The sequence below is a fragment of the Amblyraja radiata genome, chromosome 41, assembly GCF_010909765.2.
Source record: "Amblyraja radiata isolate CabotCenter1 chromosome 41, sAmbRad1.1.pri, whole genome shotgun sequence".
In the NCBI taxonomy this organism is placed as follows: domain Eukaryota; kingdom Metazoa; phylum Chordata; class Chondrichthyes; order Rajiformes; family Rajidae; genus Amblyraja; species Amblyraja radiata.
The window spans coordinates 13,883,475-13,906,735 of NC_045996.1; the positions used below are offsets into that span (position 1 = coordinate 13,883,475).

Here is a 23,261-nt window from a genome sequence, read left to right on the forward strand (position 1 = left end):
CAAAATGAAATTCTTACTTAGTCGTGTAGATTGTTATTTGTATTTTATGGATTTTGTTCAATAATTCACACGGTATATGGAACGAGCTGCCAGAAATGGGGTAGATGAATGAGGTACTGTAACAACATTTAAAAGACATTTAAGGATAGGTACATGGATCGGCAAGGTTTAGAGAGATATGTCTCAAATGCAGGCAAGTGGGACCAGTATAGATGGGGCATCTTGGTCGGGAAGTTGGGCCGAAGGGCCTGTTTCTGTGCTATATGGCCCTATGATTCAATTCACATAATGTGATCTACTCATTCAACAGAGAACTTTATTCTCTGAGGCCATGATGATAGCGATTTGTGATTTTCCAGGGAAGTTATGCTGTTTTTGAGAGTACACCTGTAAATATTTCCTATCAAATAGTTACAGCCATGTGTGGACACACAAATGAAGATGCAGAGATTGTCTAATAGAAACAAAATGTTAATATTATCAGTTGATACTGGAATCTTGTATCAGTGATCTTTGCAAATAAATAATTGTGTTGCTGTTGCTCTCTGAGCTTGGATACTTCTAAATGCAGACACATTGTATGACATTGTCTCAAGTTTGCATGTATTTTCTCTAAATCCTCATAACACTACATAAATTACCAGAACAGGCCAAGGATGAAAATAACATCATATCTAAAGAACAGAATGCTCTGCGTTTTCAGGATCTTCTATCTATAATTAGCAATATTAGCCCCATATCCCCCTCCCATTCCAAATCTGACCTTTCTGTCCTGGGCCTCCTCCATTGCCAGAGTGAGCTACTTGGAAGTTAGAGAAGTCGATGTTCAGACCGCTGGGGTGTACTGCTCATATTTAATACATTACAAAGCCTTAGCTCTGGTTACCTTTATTGCTCACCATGGCACCCAGGTGCAGATATTGGGCTTGTTGCTGCTGTGTTGGACATTGACAATGGCTGATATGTGGCTGTTATTGCCCCAGTTACTTCAGTGGTTGACTACTAGGCCTTAGCTCTGGTTACCTTATTGCTCACCATGGTCCCCCTGGTATAGACATTGGACCTTAGCTCTGGTTACCTTATTGCTCACCAAGGTCCCCCTGATGCAGATATTGAGCCTTAGCTCTGGTTACCTTATTGCTCACCAAGGTCCCCCTTGTGCAGACATTAAACCTTAGCTCTGGTTAGCCTATTGCTCGCCATGATACAGATATTGGGCTTGTTGCTGCTGTGTTGGACATTGACAGTGGCTGTTATTGCCCCAGTTACTTCAGTGGTTGACTACTAGGCCTTAGCTCTGGTTACCTTATTGCTCACCATGGTCCCCCTGGTACAGACATTGGACCTTATTATTGGGTTAGCATTATTCACCATGATGCAGACATTGGGCCTGTTGTTGCTACAGACTGTGTTGGCCATTGTCCCGGTTGCCAGGCAGCGCCCCCCTAGCAACGGGGACGTCGCCTCGCTTCCGCCGGCGCCCGGAGATGACGTGTGGACGCTCCGCGGAACCAAGATGGTGTCGGTGACTCTCGGTAAGCGCCGGGCCGGCGGCGGCTCAAGCTCCGGCTCCCGGGCGGTCAAGGCCAAGGGGCGGGTAAAGCGGCTCCTGCTCCTCCCCGGGACGGCCAGGAACCCCCGGGGCGGCGGCTCAAGCGGCTCCTGGTCCGGCCCGGGGCGGCTTCCGGTTCCCCCTCCCTTGGGTGAGGCGGCCAGGGACCGGGGTAGCGGCTCCAGCGGGAGGGGGGAGAGGGGGGGGAGGGGGAGCGAGGGGGAGGGGGACTGGAGAGAGAGAGGGGGGGGGGGGGGTAGGGGAGGGGATGGAGGGGGGAGAGGGGGCAGGGAGAAGGGATAGAGGGGAGAGAGGGGATAGAGGGGGAGGGGATAGAGGGAGGGGGGATGGAGGGGGAGGGGAGAGGGGGAGGGGATAGAGAGAGGGAGAGGGGGAGGGGAGATGGAGGGGGAGGGGAGGGGAGAGAGGAGGAGGGGAGAGGGGATAGAGGGGGAGGGGAGGGAGGGGGGGAAAGAGGGCGGGAGGAGGAGGAGAGAGGAGAACTGGAAAGAGAGGGGAGAGAGGGGGTAGGGGGGGAGGGGAGGGGAGAGAGGGAGAGGGGGAGGAGAGAGGAGAACTGGAAAGAGAGGGGAGAGAGGGGGTAGGGGGGGAGGGGAGGGGAGAGAGGGAGAGGGGGAGGAGAGAGGAGAACTGGAAAGAGAGGGGGGAAGGGGAGAGAGGGGGGGAGGGGAGAGAGGGGGAGGGGAGGGCGGTGGAGCTGAGAGGGTTGGGATGGGGGTGGGGTATACAAGCAGGTGGGAGATAGGGATCCGGGCCTGGGGGAGGTTGAGGAACAGTGCCCGGTCCCCCTCTCTTGCCCTGACACCTCCCTTGTATGGTCCCAACCCCCCCCCCCCAACTCTGGCCGCGATCCCCCATCCCACCCCGGCCCCGAAACCCTCCTCACCTCTAACCCCGATTCCCCTCTTACCTCGGCCCAAATTCCTCCCCCACTCCACCTCTGGCCTCGACCCCTCACAAACTCTGCCCCCCCCCCCCCCCCAAACCCTGCGCCCCTCTGCCATTTGCCCCCGATTTCCCCCCACGCCCCCCATCTGGCTCCAATTCCCTCCCCCCCCCCCCCCCACAAATCTGGCCCCGGTTTCTCCTCACAATCTGGCCCCGGATTCACCTCACAATCTGGCCCGATTTCTCCCCCCCCCCCGACCTCTGGCCCTGACCCCCTCTGCCTGATCTCTGGTCCTGAATCCATCTCCACCTCACTGATGGACCCTGATGCCCATCTGCGTTTAAACACCAGTGAAGAAAGGAGTATTGACATTAAAAGCTTGACATTATTGCATGGTCTTTTGTGACAGTCTTTAGTGCAAAGTTTAATATTAGTGCCTTTTATTTTAGCTAATCCAACAATTGAACAGTTACAGATTTTTGTTTTCTTACTTTTATCATGTTAATTTGGGTAAATCCTTTTCCAGCATTTAACATTGTAGCAGGATTGAGAGGTGGCGTAGAATGTAGACCCAATGGCAAGGACCTCAGACTTCTACATCACAGGTGGAATATTTGAAAGCAGTTGCACTGTCACAGAGAATGTCATGACTGCCCCAGCCAAAAATAGACCAACTGATCATTTGCCTTATGAGGAGTTTGTGACATCAGGCAAAACAGCTGCAACACTCCGTGTCAGTTTGTGGAAGCGAAAAATATTTGTTTGTGGTCCCAGTCCTTAAACAGAATATGAAAGAATTATAGAGAAGGGTCTCGACTCGAAACATCACCTATTCCTTTTCTCCAGGGATGCTGCCCGACCTTTTGAGTTTTGCTGTCCATCTTCAATGTAAACCAGCACATGAAAGAATTGAAGTAGTTTTAGGCAATTGTGTATAATCTATACTGAACTTTCAAAAAAATGGTACAAATATTTATAAAGAAATAGAAACAAGGAACTGCAGATGCTAATTTATACTAAAGGCACAAAATGCTGGAGTAACTCAGCAAATCAGGCAGCATCTCTGGAAAAAAGGCTGTGTGATGTTTTGGGTCAGGCCCCTTCTGCAGACTGAGAATCAAGGAGTGAAACATTGGAGGATCAAAAAAGCATGATTGCATTTGAAGATAAATGACAGTTTTCAGTAGAAAAAAGGATTTTAACGTTTGTAGGAAAGAACTGCAGATGCTGGTTTAAATCGAAGGTAGACACAAAATGCTGGAGTAACTCAGCGGGTCAGGCAGCATCCCTGGAGAAAAGGAATAGGCAACGTTTCGGGTCAAAACCCTTCCTCAGACTGAAAGATGGAAAAGGTCAAAACAAAAAAATGGCCTGCAACAGACGGCCTCAGGAAGGGTGGAGTTCATCATGACCCATTGTTGGCTGGGGAAGAAGTGCTAATGACAGGGATACAAGAATGCGAACAGTGGAACTAGTTGGACAACTAGAGAGGGAGGGAAGGAATGCAGGAGTTACTTGAAATTAGGGAAATCAATGTTGATAGCGTTGGGTTGTAAGAAATATGCAGTGCTGTCATTATCCCCATTCTTCTCAAAAGTGCTCACCCTATTGTTCATCTTAAATGCTCTATTTGTGCAAGTTCAATATTCTTGACTCGTTGAATAGAAAACAAATTGCTGCCATCCATATTGATTCTTTTACACTTTTGATCATTCATTTTCAATTATCCCACACATCTACCCAATGGAAACTTTTCATTTTATATCCGATAATCCCTTAGGTTCCCGTGGTTTGATGGAGTAGAACAGGAAGAGGCCTGTCCCGTCTTTGAATGGGTGATCTGCGATTTTATTTGTTTTCCTTTACGGCATTTCTCTTAACACATTTGTTTAATAAACTCCAAATATATGTCCATTTTACTATCGACTTCAGAGCACGCCAAATTCCTGCTATCCCCTGTGCCTAGAGGTGTTTGTTTAGCTTCTGTGCTGCTAATCCTGCAGAATCCACTGATCTCCAGTGGTGTGTTACTCATGTTGGAAAGCAGTTTGCAACCCCGCAGTTTTATTTAGTAGTCGTGCTCTCTGTCACACGTGTGGTGCTATTTTGATCCCAGCACTTGTCTTTGGGGCTCGGTGGCCAAGTGACCTTCGGTTGCTGCATGTCTCAGCTGCCGGTCACAGAGGTATTCCAACTATGGATGAAATTCAAAGCCAAGCTTTCAAACAGCATTAGATCTAATGTTAAAATAGTAACTTAAGATTGCAAAGGGAAGCTCTGAGTAAGTTGTATACCCTCTTGATTTAGCAATGCCATGCAGTAACATTGTCTTAACTGCTTAGTGGCTGAGTTACTCCAGTGCTTTGTGTCTTTTTTTGTAAACCAACTTCTGCAGTTCCTTGCTGCGACATTGGCTTTAACTCCATTTTCCTGCCTAATTCCCATTATTCCTGATTCCCCTAGATTCCAGAAATCTCTCTCAATTTGGAATGTAGTTAATCCCACAGATTACCAGTAGTACATGCCATGACCGCATTGTGTACCATTTGCAGAATACAGTGCAGTTACTCGTATGCCCTGACAGCACCCCCTAAACCCATGGTGTCTACCACACCAAGGAGGACTTGGGCAGCAGTGGCACCATCCCCCCTGTGAGGCTGCCCCTCCAGGTCGTGCAACACTGAGCTGAAAATATATTTCTGTTCTCTCATCGTATCTGGGACTACATCCTGAAACTCCTGCCTAACAACACCGGGGAGGGAAGTATCTTCACCCGCTATGATTTTGGTGGCTCAAGAAGGCAGCTCACCACGGCCCTCTTGAAGGTCAATAGATTAGGGATGGTATGGGCAATAAATGTGAGGCCCAGAGTCCAAAAATGGGAAGGGACTTCTCAATTGATTGAGAGCACCACAAAATGATGCCCTGATCGAATGGAGTGTCCCAACATTTAACTTCAAGAGTACAGTATGCTTACAATTGCCTTTTAGTTACTAATTTTCATTTGGCCAAAAGAATCAGAATAAAAGGACGTACCTTTAGATAGAAGATGAGGGGGAATTTCTTTAGTCAGAGGCTGGTGAAACTGTGGAATTCACTGCCACATATGGGTGTGGAGGCCAAGTCATTGTGTATTTTTAAAGCGGGGATTGACAGGTTCTTGATTAGTGTGGGGGGGGGGGGGGGGCAAAGTAATGGGGAGAAGGCAGAAGAATGGGGTTCAAAGGGGAAAATAGGTCAGCCACAATTGAATGGTGGAGTAGACTCGATAGCCTAATTCTGCTCACGTGATTTATGAGTTTACCCTGGAGTATCACTGGATCAGTACATAGACACAGATGCACTTGTATGTCCTTTTGTTTAGGATGCCTGCCCTACTTTTATGTTGGATTTTGAGAATTTCTAAAATAAAACCTTTTTTTCTCCTTAGCCACGTCAGAGTGGATCCAATTTTTCAAAGATGCCGGCATACCTGCAGGACCAGCTGTCAACTATGCTGTCAGCTTTGTGGACAACAGGTAGGCCTGTCACATCTACAGGTTTCCATCCCTTGCTAACTAAAGTGAACATATCATCTCTATATCTTTTTTTGCATCATAAACCTAAAATAATGAAACTCGGTACTTTTATTGTGATCCATGATATTAACGTAAGTGTATGATGGAAATATAATAACATTAAAAAGGCACTTGGATAGGTGCATGGATAGGACGTTTTTGGAGCAGCAGTAGAGTCTTACAGCACCAGAGATCAGAGTTTGATCCTGCCTATAGGTGCTGTCTGTGCGAAGTTTGTACATTCTCCACGCGACCTGCGTGGGTTTTCTCTGGAAGCCCCGATTTCCTCCAACGCTCCAAAGAAGTACAGGTTTGTAGGCCAACTGGCTTGGTAAAAATTGTCCCTAGTCTGTAGGATAGTGTTAGTGTGTGCTGGACTGGGTGGGCCGAAGGGCCTGTTTCGGTGCTGTGTCACTAAACTAAGCTAGAGGGATATGGGTCAAACTCGGGCAGATGGGACTAGCTTAGATGAGGCATCTTTAGGGACGACAGATGGCGCAATAGGCTAAGTGTTCGGCTGGCAACCGGAAGGTAGCCGGTTCGAATCCCGCTTGGAGTGCATACTGTCGTTGTGTCCTTGGGCAAGACACTTCACCCACCTTTGCCTGTGTGTGAATATGTGTGAGTGATTGGTGGTGGTCGGAGGGGCCGTAGGCGCAGATTGGCAGCCACGCTTCCGTCAGTCTGCCCCAGGGCAGCTGTGGCTATAGTAGTAGCTTACCACCACCGAGTGTGACTGAGGAGTGAATGAATAATGCAATGTAAAGCACCTTGAGTATTAGAAAGGCGCTATATAAATCCCATCCATTATCTTGGTCGGCACGGACGAGTTGGGCTGAAGGGCCTGTTTCTGTGCTGTATGACTACAAAATTATGGGATAAGTATTGGGAAATATTAATATTGAAAATTAAGAATGACTGAGCCACTAACTGCTCACCCTTTTTAAAGTTATGTGACTTGTCCTGTCCCTGAAACAACCAGGGAAGATAGAACTGCAGATGAATTAAGCTCCTGGATAGTGCTTGGTGGATTGGTTGCAAAGTGCAAGCATTGGTTAGAAACAATATGAAAAAACTGCCTCTTTTATTAAAAAAAAAATACACAAAGTGCTCTAAAATTGTTTGCAGTTAGATTCACAAGATTTGGTATTCCGGATGCTTGCTATTATAATTTAAATAATTCAGACCTAACTTAGGGGTCACAATAAGCAAGGACAAATAGTTGGGTTGGAATGAGATAATGGACAGGACAAATAAGACTACAGGTGCATTTTTGTGTCTTTCCTTGGTAAACCAGCATCTGCAGTTCCTGGTTTCAACTTCTTAATCCAGTGCAATGTGACAATGCATTTTAGTTTAGTTTAGTGCAAGGGTTCCCAACCTGAGGTAAGTTTACTCCCAGGGGGTAAATTTTGCCTACCCAGGGGTTAAACTTGTTGATTCTGGATTTTGTACATATTTTTTCTCATTGACTGACTGCAGTGGCTCAGCACTTCCCATTCCCAATCTGACCTTTCTGTCCTGGGCCTCCTCCATTGTCAGAGTGAGGCCCAGCGCAAATTGGAGGAACAGCACCTCATATTTCGCTTGGGTAGTTTACACCCCAGCGATATGGACATTGACTTCTCTAATTTCAGGTAGCCCTTGCTTTCCCCCTCTCTCCATCCCCGTCCCCTTCCCAGTTCTCCCTCTAGCCTTACTGTCTCCGACGTCATTCTATCTTTGTCCCGCCAGCTCCCCTGACCAGTTTGAGGAAGGGTCACTACCCGAATCGTCGCCTATTCCTTCTCTCCAGTGATGCTGCCTCACCCCGCTGAGTTACTCCAGCATTTTGTGTTCACCACCCCTCTCCTCTTCTAGCTTTCTTTCCTCTCCCCCCTCCCCCTCCATAAATCAGTCTGAAGAAGAGTCCCAACCTGAAACGTCACCCATCCATCTTCTCCAGGAATGCAACTTAACCTGCTGAGTTACTCCAGCATATTTCTTTTTTTCGCCGTAAACCAGCATCTGCAGTTGGTGGTTTCTACAGCTGCATAATATAGTTCTGTGATCCATCTTCCTAAACCAGCATTTACTGAGCACTGCTCTTTTTTTCTGCCTTCCTTTCCTTCCTATCAAAGGCATAATGGAGTTTAAAACTTTAGAGGTAATAGTTCCCATAAATTACTGGTGGATAAGATAAATTTAGCCTGCAATTAAATAATGCATTAGTGATGGCAAATGAACCGGCATTCTCCCTGCTGTTAACGTCCAATGATTCCTTACGAAAGTGCCCTAAAAACAAATATCAAAGGTTTCTACATTTGAGCCTGCTATTATTTTATTAATTTAGTCGAGAGAGTGTTGTAAACAGACAATCTTTTACTTTGGTGGATGTCTGCACAACCCGGAGATTTTATTCCAAATAAATAATTTGTTGCATTAAAGTATGTTTTGGTGATTTCTCAGCGGGGTGCACTCTTGCTCTCGAGTTAGAGGCTTGGGTCCCAGTTCTATACACAGACTTGAACACAAAAAATCAGAGCGGATATTCTACTGCTATCTGAACACTGCAAGGGCCAGAAAGCGAGCAGGCAAGATCATCTCTGACCCCTCTCACCCTGGCCACAAACTCTTTGAATCACTTCCCTCTGGAAGGCGACTCCGGACTGTCAAAGCTGCCACAGCCAGACAGCTTTTATCCACGAGTAGTTGCTCTACTCAACAGCCAAAAATCTGCAGCCTCCCTTTGATCTGGTATTTTGTTGGTTCACATGCTTGATCAATGGTGTTTTATCATTAATGTTTTATTATTATTAATGTTTAGTGTTTTCTGAGTCATTCGTAACTGTCACTATGTCATGTTGTTACTTGTGGGCGGAGCACCAAGGCAAATTCCTTGTATGTGAATACTTGGCCTATAAACTTACTTACTTATCTCGAGGGAGTTGATGGGCACATGATGGGGACTGAAAGACATTTGGACAGATATATAGATGGGAAGGGTTTAGAGACCTATTGGCAAATGCAGGCAAATGGGTCTAGCCCAGTATGCCAGCATGGTCTGAAAAACGGTCCTGACCCAAAACCTGTCCATTTGCTCCACAGATGTTGCCTGGCTCGCTGAGTCCCTTAAACACTTTGTGTTATGCCAATTTGGTCGGCATGCACAAGATGGGCTGAAGGGCCTGTTTCCATGTTGTGTAGCTCGACAACCTTCCTTCATCAATCGTATTGCTACAGGGAAATAACGGGGGAATGGTCTTGGTGTTGCTCTGCTGGAAGCTAGCTAGCATGGACTCAGTGGGCCGAATGGCACCCTGTATTACAGTGCATCAGATAGAAGGCTGGGACCTCGAGTTGGATGAAATGTTTCTGCCAGTTTTACCCCTAATGTGGACTCAGTGAGACTCTGACTAGGAATGTGAATATTCTTTGACCTTGGGTCCTGCATCAACATCACCATTCTGTTTAATAATTTGAATTTGCCAATGTGAGGAAGAAAGGAACAGCTCCCGTAGTTAAATGTCAGCGTTAAAGGTCAATCAGCTGATTATTCAACTGCCTTGCATAACAAAATTTGTGTGTGGGGTGGGTACTTTTCATCTGATTTTTGGTCTTCCTCTGCAACTGCAAAGTGGTGTTTGAGTTGGCCATCTCTGCTGCAGCTGAATTTATGAACCTGTCTAGTTATGAGCTGCCTTTTATCATTAGGAAGTAATTGATCTAAAGTACAGTGTATTTGTTTGTAAACTAATGCAAACATATAGTCCCATTTGTCTGTGCTTGGCCCATATCCCTCTAATTCATTTCTATCCATGCATCTGTCCCCATGTCTTTAAAATGCTGTAATTGTACCTGCCTCAACTCCTCTGACTGATAAGGTTGCCCCTTATGTTCCTATTAAATCTTTCTCCTTTCACTTTAAACCTATGTCCTTTCATTTTTGACTTCCCTACTCTGGGGAAGAATGCATTCACCCTATCATTAGATTTTAGAGATACAGCGTGGAAACAGGCCCTTCAGCCCACTGAGTCTGTGCCAACCAGCAACCACCCTGTGCACTAGCACCATCCCACACACACACACACTAGGGACAATTTACAATTTGCCAAAGCCAACTAACCTACAAACCTGCACGTCTTTGGAGTGTGGGAGGAAACCGGAGCTCCCGGAGAAAGCCCAGGTGGTCATGGGGAGAGTGTGCAAACTCCGTACAGACAGCACCCGCAGTCAGGATCGAACCCGGTTCTCTGGTGCTGTCAGGCAGCAACTCTGCCGCTGCACCCCTAAATTCCCCAAATAATTTTATTCATCTCAATAATATCAACTCTCAGCCTCGTGCGCTTCAAAGAATAAAGTCGTTGCCTGCCCAACTTCATCCTATAAATTAGCTCCTTGTGTCCTGGCAATCACTGTAAATCTTCTCTGCACTCTTGCCAGCTTAAGGACATTCTTGCTGTAGCAGGGCGACCAAAACTGAACACAGTTCTGCACATTTGCTCTTCACTTTGCTGTTGTGAGGTCACGCAGTGGCTGCCATTTCATGTACTGAACTTTGCAAGTGATTCATTGGTTTATAAGCTTAAAAGATAAAAGCATGCCTAAAGATGTTCCCTGTACCAGATATTACATTGGAATCCAGCCATTTATTCACTTAGTCGGTTGTGTTTTTTTTAATTCCCTGTCTAAAGTCAGCTTGATTGCAGCTTTCCTCGAGTACGGAGACCATATTGAATGGATTAAGTGTTGAAACAAGGAACTGCAGATTCTGGCTTACAAAAAAACCCCACACAAAGCGCTGGAGTAACTCAGCTGGTCAGGTAGCATCTGTGGAGAACGGATTCATGTTCAAATGAGCAGAATATTGAAAGGCAAGGGGAGACTTGTTAGAAATATATAAAATCATGGGAGGCAAAGATCAGATAGACAATCAGAACCTATTCCCCAGGGTGGAAGTGTTCAACGCTAGAGGGCATAGCTATATGGTGAGATGGAGAAAGCTCAATGGAAATACAGTCTGAAGAAGGGTCTCGACCCGAAACGACACCCATTCCTTCTCTCCAGAGATGCTGCCTGACCCGCTGATTTACTCCAGTATTTTGTGTCTATCTTCGAAGCTTAATGGAGATGTTATTTTACAGTGTATTGGGTGCCTGGAATGCATTGCCTGGGGTGGTGGTGGAGGCAGATATGATAGTGGTGTTTGAGGCTTTTAGAAGTGGAGAGAATAGAGGGATATGGATCGTGAACAGGCAAATAGGATCAGTTTAACTTGCGTTCATGTTCGGCACAAACATTGTGGGCCATGGTTCAGAGAATATCTTTATGCATGTTTCTATCTTAAAGCTTATAAACCAATGAAACACCTGGAGGGCTCAGTACATGAAATGACAGACAGATGAAATGACAAATTCGTTCCTCAAACATTGGGGGCCAACTATGTTATATTATTCTATGTTCTACGTTATACCCAAACGGAAAACGGCCAAGTTTAACTTCGGACACCAAGCAGCTCCTGAGAATGCCACATTAACAGCCAGATTGTTGCCACTGAGACTTCTTTCTGTTTGCACAGGATTCAGAGGAACATGCTCATGGATCTCACTAAAGATATCATGAATGAACTGGGCATCATGGTAGTCGGGGATATTATTGCCGTTCTGAAGCATGCCAAAGTCGTCTACAAACAGGTGAGGGCTGGTGAACATTCCTTCTTACTCATGCGGCTCCTGTTAAAATAGGTCAGGTGCAGAGGTAGTTGAGGCACGTATTGTCTTTCTGCTGACTGGATAGCACACAACAGAAGCTTTTCACTGTGACTCAAAACACGTGTCAATAAACTAAACTGATTAAACCAAACTGATACTGTACAGCATCTTAAACTGAACTTACTCCTTCTAGGAACTTGCTAAGATGGCCACAGAGTCCATAACTCCGACCCATGGAAACGTACATTTTGAATTAAAAAGAACTACTGGCTCGCGTAAGTACTCACAATCTGCTGTGATTTTTGGAATACAAGAAATGTCTTAAAAAGGATGAAAACCGGGAATAATTCAACAGTTCAGGCAACGTCTGTGGAGAGAGAAAGAGAGATAAGATTTTGGGTCCATGGACTCTCATTAGAACTAGGAAAATTTAGTAAAACAAGCATGTTTAAGTTGCAGAGAAGGGGCAGTGGTGGAGATAACAAAGATTGCCTGTGGTAAGGTGCACGTTGAAAACTGAATCCTGATGGTTTTGCCATTTGCCAAAAAATGGAACGTTTATTCTGAAACGGGTTCTTTAAACATAATGTGCAGTATTATATATGGGTGTTTCCTTAAATAAGGGTACCAACCTGTGATAAGGGTGGCCAAATTTGAAAGTTATTAAATTATAATGAAATACCACAGTGTTAAAAATGAGCCTATCTATGATACTTTAGAGCTAATTTGTGATCAAAATTTGACCGAAATGTAATGCTTTCAAAATTTGGGGAGGAAAAAATAATTTATAATTTTATAAATTATAAATTATAATTTTTTTTGGGTTTATATACATTTATATACATAAATGAGAAAGAACATAGTAACCTTCAATCGAATTCGATGTTAATTTACTCAAAATGTGCTCGGAACCAAAAGCATCTGTGAAGACAGGAGCATACCTTCAACGAGGCATGGCGTTTTCTGGGACCAGATCACTTTTGATTCCCTTCGCTACAGTACACACACGTTACAACAACGTAGCAACAAGCAATGAAAGTTTAACGGAATTTAAACATTTCTATAGTAAACAAGAAGCAACATTTACGAGAAAAGAACGAAAAAGAACAAAAAGATTTTTACTAACCAATGATTCCAAGTTTAAAAAAAAAGTGAACAGTGTTATTCAGAGCATGACCACTGGGTCACTGGTTTCCAAGCTCCCTTACAAAATGCCGGTACAAACCCCATCACAAGGCCCACTAAGTTACTCCAATACTTTGTGTCTATCCAGCGCATTGTGGCATCAGCTAATACAAAGACCACTTATGGTCGGACCCTTGTCAGTAGCTACGAGGGCTGGCACGTGACATCACGGCCTAGGGGGAGTGTCCTGCTACTTAAGCCTATCTCACCTCGAGACCTGGGAAGTCAACAGGTAGCTGTGCCCGAGAGACCAACCTCGCTCAGCTACAGCAGCAATGATAATTACGTTAGCGGACCAACTTAACATGTAACACCTGAATAAAACAACTGTTTGAACCTGCCTGACATCTGGCCTTATTCACCACGTTTGGTGCCGCTACATTGGTGACCCCGACGATCCAAATTGATCCAGCATAAAGTATACTTGAATTTAATTTTAATTACATCAGTTGTGTTGTTACTGAAGGAACTGAGTTCGATATCTGCATGGAATGATTGGATTCTTGTTAGTTAATGAGTTGGCATATGAGTGTCTGTGCTCACCAAGTGCATCCTCTTTACTCTTTCCCCCCGATTCAGCTGCCACGCGAATGATCGCAAACAGCTTGAGCAGAGAATCCCCACCTACCACTCCTGTGAGGAGACCAGAACCAACCACTTCCAAAATATCCGTCACCGTGGCCAACAAACTTGCCACAAAGAAAGCAGGTATGAAAGGCAACGGTGTAGGAAAGAACTGCAGATGCTGTTTTAAATCGAAGATAGACACAAAATGCTGGAGTAACTCAGCGGGACAGGCAGCATCTCTGGCGAGAAGGAATGGGTCGAGACCCTTCAGACCGCAGAAAGGCATTGGGGTCTCGTAGACATTCCTCCTGTTTCCAATTGCAGAGAGCAATTTTTTTACTTAACCCGTGTTTTCGTTTTAGAGATACAGCGCGGAAGCATGCCCTTCGGCCCACCAAGACCACACCGACCAGCGATCCCCGAACATTAATACTATCACACACACACACAGAGAAAAACACACACACACACACGACAATTTTTACATTTGCACCAAGCCAATTAACTTACAAACCTGTACGACTTTGGAGTGTGGGAGGAAACTGTAGATCTCGGAGGAAACCCACGCAGGTCACGGGGAGAAGAACGTACAAACTCCGTACAGACAGCACCCGTAGTCAGGATCGAACCCGGGTCTCTGGTGCTGTGAGGCAGCAGCTCTACCCGCTGCGTCACCGTGCCAACCATGCATATTTATGGTCAGAAAAAGCCTAGCGGTCACCCAAAAAGACCCGAAACGTCACCCATTCCTTCTCTCCATAGATGCAGCCTCACCCGCTGAGTTACTCCAGCATTTTGTGTCTACCTCTGTGTTTCCGTGCTGTTATTTCTAAACAATGCTGGACTAAACTCATGTATAAAAGAATTTGGGTGTAACAATGTCGAACGCCTAATAAGTGTGAGCGGGTTTGAGGGAGATAGCTGGCTGTTGGGCACAGCCCCATACACTTACCCCTCTTGCTGTGTTGCTTCAGTTCTTTCCAGACCAGCCGACCCAGGGCCGGACAATGCTGCTAAGCGACGGAGAGTGACTGCGGAAATGGAAGGTAAATACAAAATCAATATGCCTCAAGGGACAACAGCAAAAACTAAGAAAATCCTGGAACAGCAAACCACGAAAGGTAAACGTGATCACACAGTGCTTACAGTTGGGTGGCAACTGCATGCTAACACAGCAAGGTATAGAAACAGAAAATAGGTGTAGGAGGAGGCCATTCGGCCCTTCAAGCCAGCACCGCCATTCAGTGTGATCGTCTCCAATCAATAACCCGTGCCTGCCTTCTCCCCATATCCTTTGATTCCACTAGCCCCTAGAGCTCTATCTAACTCTCTTAAATCCATCCAGTGACTTGGCCTCCAGTAGGGAATTCCACTAATTCACAACTCTCTGGGTGAAAAAAATTTTCTCACCTCAGTCTTAAATGACCTCCCCTTTATTCTAAGATTGTGGCCACTGGTTCTGGACTCGCCCAACATTGGGAACATTTTTCCTGCATCTAGCTTGTCCAGTCCTTTTATAACTTTATATGTTTCTATAAGACCCCCCTCATCATATAGTGCAGTGTGTAGGATAGTGCAGGACTGCAGATGCTAGTTTAAACCAAAGATAGATACAAGAAGGGCTGGATTTTAAAATGGGCGCCATTACTGCCATTTTATTGCAGATTCATTTAATTAACTGGCTTTGAATGGAACAGGTGGCACGGTGGGATCTGGACTCAGATCAGTGAACCATGTCCTGATCTATGGATTCCTGGTCCCCTATTGTAGCCACTGTTCTAGCTTATCCTTACATCAGACACATCAAAGCTTGAAAATACTTCAGTTATTAACATCGATTTGAAACAAAGTTCTAACCTGGCAAGAAGTTTGTTTTCTCCCGTATGTTTTAAAATGCCCTTCTTCCTCTTGCGTTTGAGTCAGCTTAAGTCCGCAGCAGGGTGATGCCATCCGGTTCGACATCCGTAGGTGCCCGCCCTAAAAAGGGCGCATGTTCCGGTCAGTGGACATGTCTCACCACTGGGAGGTCGACAACATGAGCCCCTTAAAATGCCCGATGTGGTGCCAGTTACTATTTGTGTCAGTCTTCTGCCGTTTCAATTTCAGGTTTGTCAAGGATGTCAGTGTTCGATCGGCTTGGAGCAGAAACAAAAGCAGACACCACGACAGGAAGCAAGGTAACTTCTGGTGGAACCTCCTCCTTCAAGAACGAACCGATCGTTTAACGTTTAAAGGACACAAAATGCTGGAGTAACTCAGCAGCTCAGGCAGCATCTGTGGAGAACATGGATGGGTGACGTTTTGGGTTGAGACGTTTCATTCGTCATTCTCTTCCTGAAACGTCACCCATCCATGTTCTCCACAGATGCTGCCTAACCCGCTGAGTTACTCCAGCACTCTGTGTCCTTTTGTGTATCAAACAGTTCTTTGTTTCTGCAGGTAGACACAAAATACTGGAGTAACTCAGCGGGTTAGGCAGCATCTCTGGAGGACATGGATGGGTGACGTTTCAGGAAGAGAATGAAGAACAAAATGTCTCAACCCAAAACGTCACCTATCCATGTTCTCCACAGATGCTGCCTGACCCGCTGAGTTACTCCAGCACTCTGTGAAACGTCACCTATCCATGTTCTCCACAGATGCTGCCTGACCCGCTGAGTTACTCCAGCACTCTGTGAAACGTCACCTATCCATGTTCTCCTAAGATGCTGCCTGACCCGCTGAGTTACTCCAGCACTCTGTGAAACGTCACCTATCCATGTTCTCCACAGATGCTGCCTGACCCGCTGAGTTACTCCAGCACTCTGTGAAACGTCACCTATCCATGTTCTCCACAGATGCTGCCTGACCCGCTGAGTTATGGTGCATCAGCATCTGTGGAGCTAAGGAAATAGGCAACGTTTCGGGCCGAAATCCTTCTGGAAATAGGCAACGTTTCGGGCCGAAACCCTTACGGGTTTTGGCCCGAAACGTTGCCTATTTCCTTAGCTCCATAGATGCTGCCTGACCCGCTGAGTTACTCCAGCACTCTGTGAAACATCACCTATCCATGTTCTCCAGAGATGCTGCCTGACCCGCTGAGTTACTCCAAAGATGTTAAACAATCTGCAGAAACAAAGAACTGCTTAAATTGTTCAGCCTTTGCTGGAGGTTTTGCTGAAATCCTGCTTGTCTCTCAGCCGACAGGAGTGTTCAGCCGTCTGGGTGAAGTGGTGAGTCAGAGGAAGGAGAGCAGCGATGACGAGGAGGTTGGCTCGGTGCTTCAGTATGCCGGCGTTTTGAAGAGAGCCCCCTCGGCGCCCGTGCCGGAGAGCCCCAAGCCCCCGCTCACCGTGAAGGGGAGAACCGGGGCGGCCGTTACCACCATCCGGAGACTGGCCGTCCCTAAAGCCGGCGGCACCACCACTCCCACCGCCGCCGCCGCCGCCGTGCCCGGCAAGAGCGGCCAGGTCTCCCGGGCAACGCCCCACCACCGGCTGCAGTCGGCGGCTCCAGCCAAGGTCAGCATCCGGCACAGGCTGGGGAAGGCCATGCCGCCCGCAGCCGACACTCAGGACAACAAGGTGACCAGCACCAAGAGCCGCAGCAGCCCCGAGTTCACCGTGACCATCAAGAACACGGCGCGGACTCCGGTCCCCACCAAAGTGAGCAGCAGCACAGAGGGCCGCATGGCTCAGATGGACTCCACGGGGACTGTTAGCGTCTTTGAGCGGCTGGGGATGAAGTTAAAGTAACCGCCACCTCACCAAAGGCTGTCACCACAAGCCGCTGTATTCCTCTACGTACGTAACGGTGTCTCTGCAGTCACAGCAGCAGGCTGTGTGCTTTGGGGAGTTCACAACGACTGCTCTGTCCACACCCTAAAAAAAAGGTCCTGGGGTTAACTAACGACACAAGGAACCCCTTGAGAGAATAATTGGAGCAAACAAGATTTTAATTAGCATTTAGGCTTTGTTTTGATAATTTATTCAATGGCCTCTTTTATTTGTGTTGATGGGAGGGTGTGAGTTCTTTTTTTAAAAGGGGAAAATAAATTTGATGCCGGTATTTTGTACGTGCAAACAAGTTTAGACGTTGCCACGCTTTGCCCCCCCCTGGTATCTACTAGAGGGGTTTATTTTGCATTTTAACCTGGTGCAGTGTGGTCACAGTCACTAATTTAATGAACCCTGTAGGAATTTGGATAATCTGAAGGTTTAGCTGTTGTTATTAATGCATCTCAGTCATGTTGGGGTATCGTGGCACTGAGCACATGATTGTTCAAAGCAGGCACAATTTTACACAGTTACTTTATGCCTTTTAAACGCTTAAAACCCCTGTCCCACGATACGAGTTCATTCCAAGAGCTCTCACGAGTTTGCCCTGATTCCAACTCGGGAGATTTACGGTAATGGCCACTCGTCGGTACTCGGGGCTCTCGTGGACATTTTTCAACATGTTGAAAAATCTTCACCAGTCTTCCTGTGCTTACCTGCCGTTAGCGAGTCTTCCCGAGTACCTGCCGTTAGCGTTACGAGCCGGCAAGAGACGTCCCCGAGCTCCGACGTACCCGCTACGTTCATTCTCCGTGCTTACCATGAGTTTGATTTTTTTAAAACTCGGGAGAGCTCTTAGAATGAACTCGCACTGTGGGACAGGGCTATAACCATCTGTATTTATCAGCCAACCTTTCTTTCCTCAGCCGTTCTGTTTTTCATGCTTCTGAGAAGATATAAAAATTGTTTTAATTGGGCTCTTGTTACTATAGTTTGATTTGTGGATTAGCCTTTGATCAGGTGGCCACTACCTCTGAAGTTCTGGCTGTCAAGGTGACTTGTTTTACTCAAAACTATTTATTACCTTTAGTCCAAGTGGAATGGTCAGTCCCAGCAAGGTGCCCGCACTCGCTGGAACGTTCCGGAAAGGCAAATCAAAATCAGGTTTGGTTTGGTTTAGTTTAGAGATACAGCGTGAAAACAGGTCCCTCAACCCACGGAGTCCGCGCCGACCAGTGGTCACCTGTACACTAGTTCATTCCCACACTCCAGGGACAATTCATAAGTTGCAGCAGCTGAATTAGGCCATTTGGCCCATCAAGTCCACTCCTATCGCTTCTTCCTAACCCCATTCTCTAGCCTTCTCCCCATAACCTCTAATCAATTACTCATCATTTAACCGACAAACCAAGACTTTGGAGAGTAGGAGGAAACTGGAGCAACGTGGTCACAGGGAGAACGTGCAAACTCCACACACACAGGCAGCGCCCAAGGTCAGAATCGAACCGATGTATCTGGCGCTGTGAGGAGGCAGCAGCTGCTCCACTATAATGACCTAATTTAATGCTGAACCCAGTTAAATAGACTGCTTTTAAAATATTTCCCGGAAGCATATTGTCACATCTGTATAGCATCCATGAGATTGCAAAGGCCTGACAGATAGATTACAGCATGCAATTCTGTAATGAAGTCACTTTAAATTAAAGAAAACTTTTCAAATTGAAGTTCGATGCAGACTCCGATATTTTGGGGGTTACCGTCCACACTGCAGAGGGGGGAGGAAACGTGAAGAAGGGTCTCAACCCGAAACGTCACCCATTCCTTCTCTCCTGAGATGCTGCCTGTCCCGCTGAGTTACTCCAGCAAACTGAGCCTTGGATCCCCGGACAATCTCCAAGCTTATTTATTAACAAAGATTCTTCTATGTAGTGCAATTTATTTTGTGCATTTGGGTAATATTGGAACTATCAATGTTACGGAAAGTGTGATCAATAAAAAAAATTGTATGCCGATCTGATCATTAAAGTTACGAGTGAGTTTTATATACAAGCACTTCCTGACGGACGTACGGGTTTCGTTCTGTGAACCTTTACGTAAGTTAGCTTTTATGGAAGTCGGGATCACCAGCCCCATCCACTGCCCGAAATATCTCACTCAGAATATTGGCATTCTGTTTCCACACTTTCCCCAAAGGGGGGCCTGTTTCCACACTGTATCGCTAAAATAAACTAACCGAAAGTCAAAAATAACATCATCATTATATAATTTGACCCGAAACATTAACTTTGTTTCTCTTTCCACAGATGATGCCTGACCTGCTGAGCATTTCCAGTAATTTCTCCCTTTTATTGTCTGAAATTATGTTTTCATTTATAAATTAAATGAGTCATTTTGCCTTGTTGAAAGCTGGACACGTTCTCATTCTTCTGTCACTGGCCTCGCCCAAATCAATTAGATGTCCGACAGGTTTGTTTAGTTTAGAGAAACAGCACGGAGACACAACAGCCATTCGGCCCACCGTGTCCCCACCGACCAGCGATCCCCCGCACACTTATGCCCCTGTCCCATTTAGGAAACCTGAACGGAAACCTCTGGAGACTTTGCGCCCCACCCAAGGTTTCCGTGCGGTTCCCGGAGGTTGCAGGAGGTTGCAGGTAGTGGAAGCAGTTAGGGAGACTGACAAAAGCCTCCGGGAACCGCACGGAAACCTTGGGTGGGGGCACAAAGTCTCCAGAGGTTTCCGTTCAGGTTTCCTAAGTGGGACAGGGGCAATAATAACACTATCTTAATTTACAATGATACCAAGCCAATTAACCTACAAACCTGCACGTCTTTGGAGTGTGGGAGGAAGCCGAAGATCTTGGAGAAAACCCACGCAGGTCACAGGGAGAACGTGCAAACTCCGTACAGACAGCAAGATCTTTGGTTTAGTTTAGAGATGCAGTGTGGAAACAGACCCTGCTGTATACTTAGATAGCCTTCCTCAGTCAGGGACCCCAGCAGTCTTGGTGTCATCTGCAAACATGTATGTCTAGTATCATCTGAAATGTAATAAATGCTCAACAGCTGCTGAAAAATCATCAGATTCTGATTCACTATTCTGATTGATTGAAAAATACATCATGGAAACAGGCCCTTCGGCCCACCTAGTCCACACCGACCATTGATCGATCACCCGTTCACACTAGTTCCAAGGTAGACAAAAATGGAGCGAAGGAAATAGGCAAAGTTTCGGGCCGAAACCCTTCTTCAGACTGGTTCCATGTTTAGAGAAGGCAGGAGACTGTGGTTGAGAGGGAAAGATAGATCAGCCATGATTGAATGGCGGAGTAGACTGGATGGGCTGAATGGCCTAATTCTGCTCCTATCACTTATGAATTTATGATAAGCACCATCTCTGGAGAGAAGAAATAGATGACAAAAAAACATCACCCATTCCTTCTCTCAAAAGATGCTGCCAGTCCCACCGAGTTACTCCAGCATTTTGTGTCTGTGTGTAGGATGGAACTGCAGATGCTGGTTTGCACCGAAGATAGACACAGAAAATGCTGGAGTAACTCAGCGGGACAGGCAGCATCTCTGGAGAGAAGGAATGGGTGACGCTGAAGGAATGGATCGAGACCTTTCTTCATACCAGGCAGGGGGGTAGGGGCATCCATCTTGAGTGGAAACCTGTAGCTGCTTCCTACACCTCGAAGGGTTGAAGAGGGGGAAACGTTGCCTATTTCCCTCGCTCCATAGATGCTGCCGCACCCACTGAGTTTCTCCAGAAATTTTGTCTACCTTCGATTCTCCAGCATCTGCAGTTCCTTCTTGAACAATATGTTCCCGATGTTGGGGTTGGGGAGGGGGGGGGGGGGGGGCAGAACCAGGGGTCACACACAGTTTAAGAATAAGGGGTAGTAGGCCATTTAGGGCTGAGGTGAGGAAAAACGTTTCCACCCAGAGAGTTGTGAATCTGTGGAATTCTCTGCCACAGAAGGCAGTGGAGGCCAATTCACTGGATGTTTTCAAGGTGAGACCACACCTGGAGTATTGCGTACAGTTTTGGTCTCCTAATCTGAGAAAAGACATTCTTGCCATAGAGGGGGTGCAGAGAAGGTTCACCAGACTGATTCCTGGGATGTCAGGACTTTCATATGAAGAGAGACTTGATAGACTCGGTTTGTACTCGCTAGAATTTAGAAGATTGAGGGGGGATCTTATAGAAACGTACAAAATTCTTAAGGGGTTGGACAGGCTGGATGCAGGAAGATTGTTCCCGATGTTGGGGAAGTCCAGAACAAGGGGTCACAGTTTAAAGATAAGGGGGACCGAGATGAGAAAAACATTTTTCACACAGAGAGTGGCGAATCTGTGGAATTCTCTGCCACAGGAGGTAGTTGAGGCCACAGTTCATTGGCTATATTTAAGAGGGAGTTAGATGTGGCCCTTGTGGCTAAAGAGATCAGGGGGTATGGGGAGAAAGCAGGAACGGGGTACTAGAAACATAGAAAATAGGTGCAGGAGGAGGCCATTCAGCCCTTCGAGCCAGCACCGCCATTCATTGTGATCATGACTGATCGTCCCCTATCAATAACCCGTGCCTGCCTTCTCCCCATATCCCTTGACTCCACTAGCCCCTAGAGTTCTATCGAACAGTACTGATTAGGATGATCAGCCGTGAGCATATTGAATGGCGGTGCTGGCTGGAAGGGCCGAGTGGCCTGTACTCCTGCACCTATTTCTCTATGTTGGATGTTTTCTAAGGGGCGCCGCTGCAGTGAGCGGCGCTGACGTGTGCGTGCGCTGTCCGCTGCCCGCGGTGCTGAAGCTGCCTGGCTCGCTGGGTTACCGCGACCTCGGCCACGGGGATAGAGTGTGTGGGGGCAGTAATCCAACCCCCGCCGCCGTTGATGCACAGCAGACTGCTCCAGACCATCAAGCGGCGACAGCTTTCCGATCTGGCTAAGAATGGCGCGTCTGTAGGTGAGATGGAGAATGTGTATTCCCTAAAAACGCAGGGCGGGGGCGGACAGGGAGGGTCCCGCGTCGGGGCTAGAGGGGCCGGGCCGCCGCCACCCGGCGCCTGGGACCCCGTCCGGCCCCCCACCACCCCCCCGGACGGCCGCAGCCCCCCCCAACACCAAGCAGCGGGCGAGGGTGAAGACGGCTCGAAGATCCAGCGAGCCGTGGGCTTCAAGGTGGAGGGGAACCAGTGCTACAGGGAGAAGAAATTCCGGGAAGCGATCGGCAAATACCACCGGGCGCTACTGCAGTTGAAGGGGGTCCGGAGCAGCCAAGGTCGGGCCGAAGGCGTGAGCGAGTTCCGTGCAGGACGGGCCGGCTTGACCGAGGAGCAGAACCGACTTATCGAGAACACCGAGATCGATTGCTATGATAGTTTGGCCGGTGAGTTGTGTGAACACCTCTCTCTCTCTCGCACGTCAGAAATAAACCTCTCTAATCAGAAAAAAAATCCTCTAAAAAGAAAAAAAATCCTCTAATCAGAAAAAAACCCTCTAATCAGAAATAAACCCCTCTAATCAGAAAAAAATAAACCCTCTAATCAGAAAAAAAGCCCTCAGCCCGGGCGCCAGACAGTGTACACAGGGAGCCAGAGGGTGGTGAATCTGTGGGATTCCTGTGGAGGCCAAGTCAATGGTTCTTTTTCAAGGCAGAGATAGATAGATTCTTGATTAGTGCGGGTGTCAGGGGTTATGGGGAGAAGGCTGGAGAATGGGGTTAGGAGGGAGAGATCGATCAGCCGTGATTGAATGGCGGAGTAGCCTTGATGGGCCGAATGGCCTAATTCTGCTCCTATCACTTATGACCTCATCTTAATCCCGGGGAGAGAGGGAGAGGAAGGCGACTGTTTCTGCACCCATTCTCGTTTATAGACACATAGAAACATAGACAATAGGTGCAGGAGTAGGCCATTCGGCCCTTCGAGCCAGCACCGCCATTCAATGTGATCATGGCTGATCATCCACAATCAGTACCCCGTTCCTGCCTTCTCCCCATATCCCCTTGATTCACTGACGATAACACACACACACAGAGGCG

The 23,261-nt window shown here is 47.0% G+C and overlaps 2 protein-coding genes across 6 annotated transcripts in view; both read left to right on the top strand.

The window, feature by feature from the left end:
* The first annotated feature begins 1,467 nt into the window (after positions 1 to 1,467).
* Positions 1,468 to 19,623, top strand: c41h19orf47 (chromosome 41 C19orf47 homolog). 5 transcript variants are annotated; one of them, XM_033014241.1, is made up of 9 exons: positions 1,468 to 1,535; positions 5,893 to 5,980; positions 11,577 to 11,691; positions 11,903 to 11,984; positions 13,474 to 13,602; positions 14,436 to 14,582; positions 15,568 to 15,638; positions 16,641 to 17,243; positions 19,520 to 19,623. In XM_033014241.1, exons 1-8 carry the CDS (start codon positions 1,517 to 1,519, stop codon positions 17,193 to 17,195), a joined length of 1,206 nt encoding a protein of 401 aa, XP_032870132.1. In that variant the 5' UTR covers positions 1,468 to 1,516; the 3' UTR covers positions 17,196 to 17,243; positions 19,520 to 19,623. The 5 variants fall into 5 exon arrangements, with proteins under 5 accessions (XP_032870132.1, XP_032870133.1, XP_032870131.1 ...); XM_033014242.1 differs by lacking the exon at positions 19,520 to 19,623 and having other exon boundaries at positions 14,436 to 14,507; positions 16,641 to 19,228; XM_033014240.1 differs by lacking the exon at positions 19,520 to 19,623 and having other exon boundaries at positions 16,641 to 17,508.
* A 2,461-nt stretch (positions 19,624 to 22,084) lies between these two features.
* LOC116967749 (tetratricopeptide repeat protein 9A-like) overlaps positions 22,085 to 23,261 on the top strand; it is a 7,603-nt gene continuing 6,426 nt past the window's right edge. Inside the window, exon 1 of the mRNA XM_033014357.1 lies at positions 22,085 to 22,607. Coding sequence (XP_032870248.1) covers positions 22,112 to 22,607 — 496 coding nt within the window. The 5' untranslated portion in view covers positions 22,085 to 22,111. The remainder of the gene's footprint in view (positions 22,608 to 23,261) is intronic.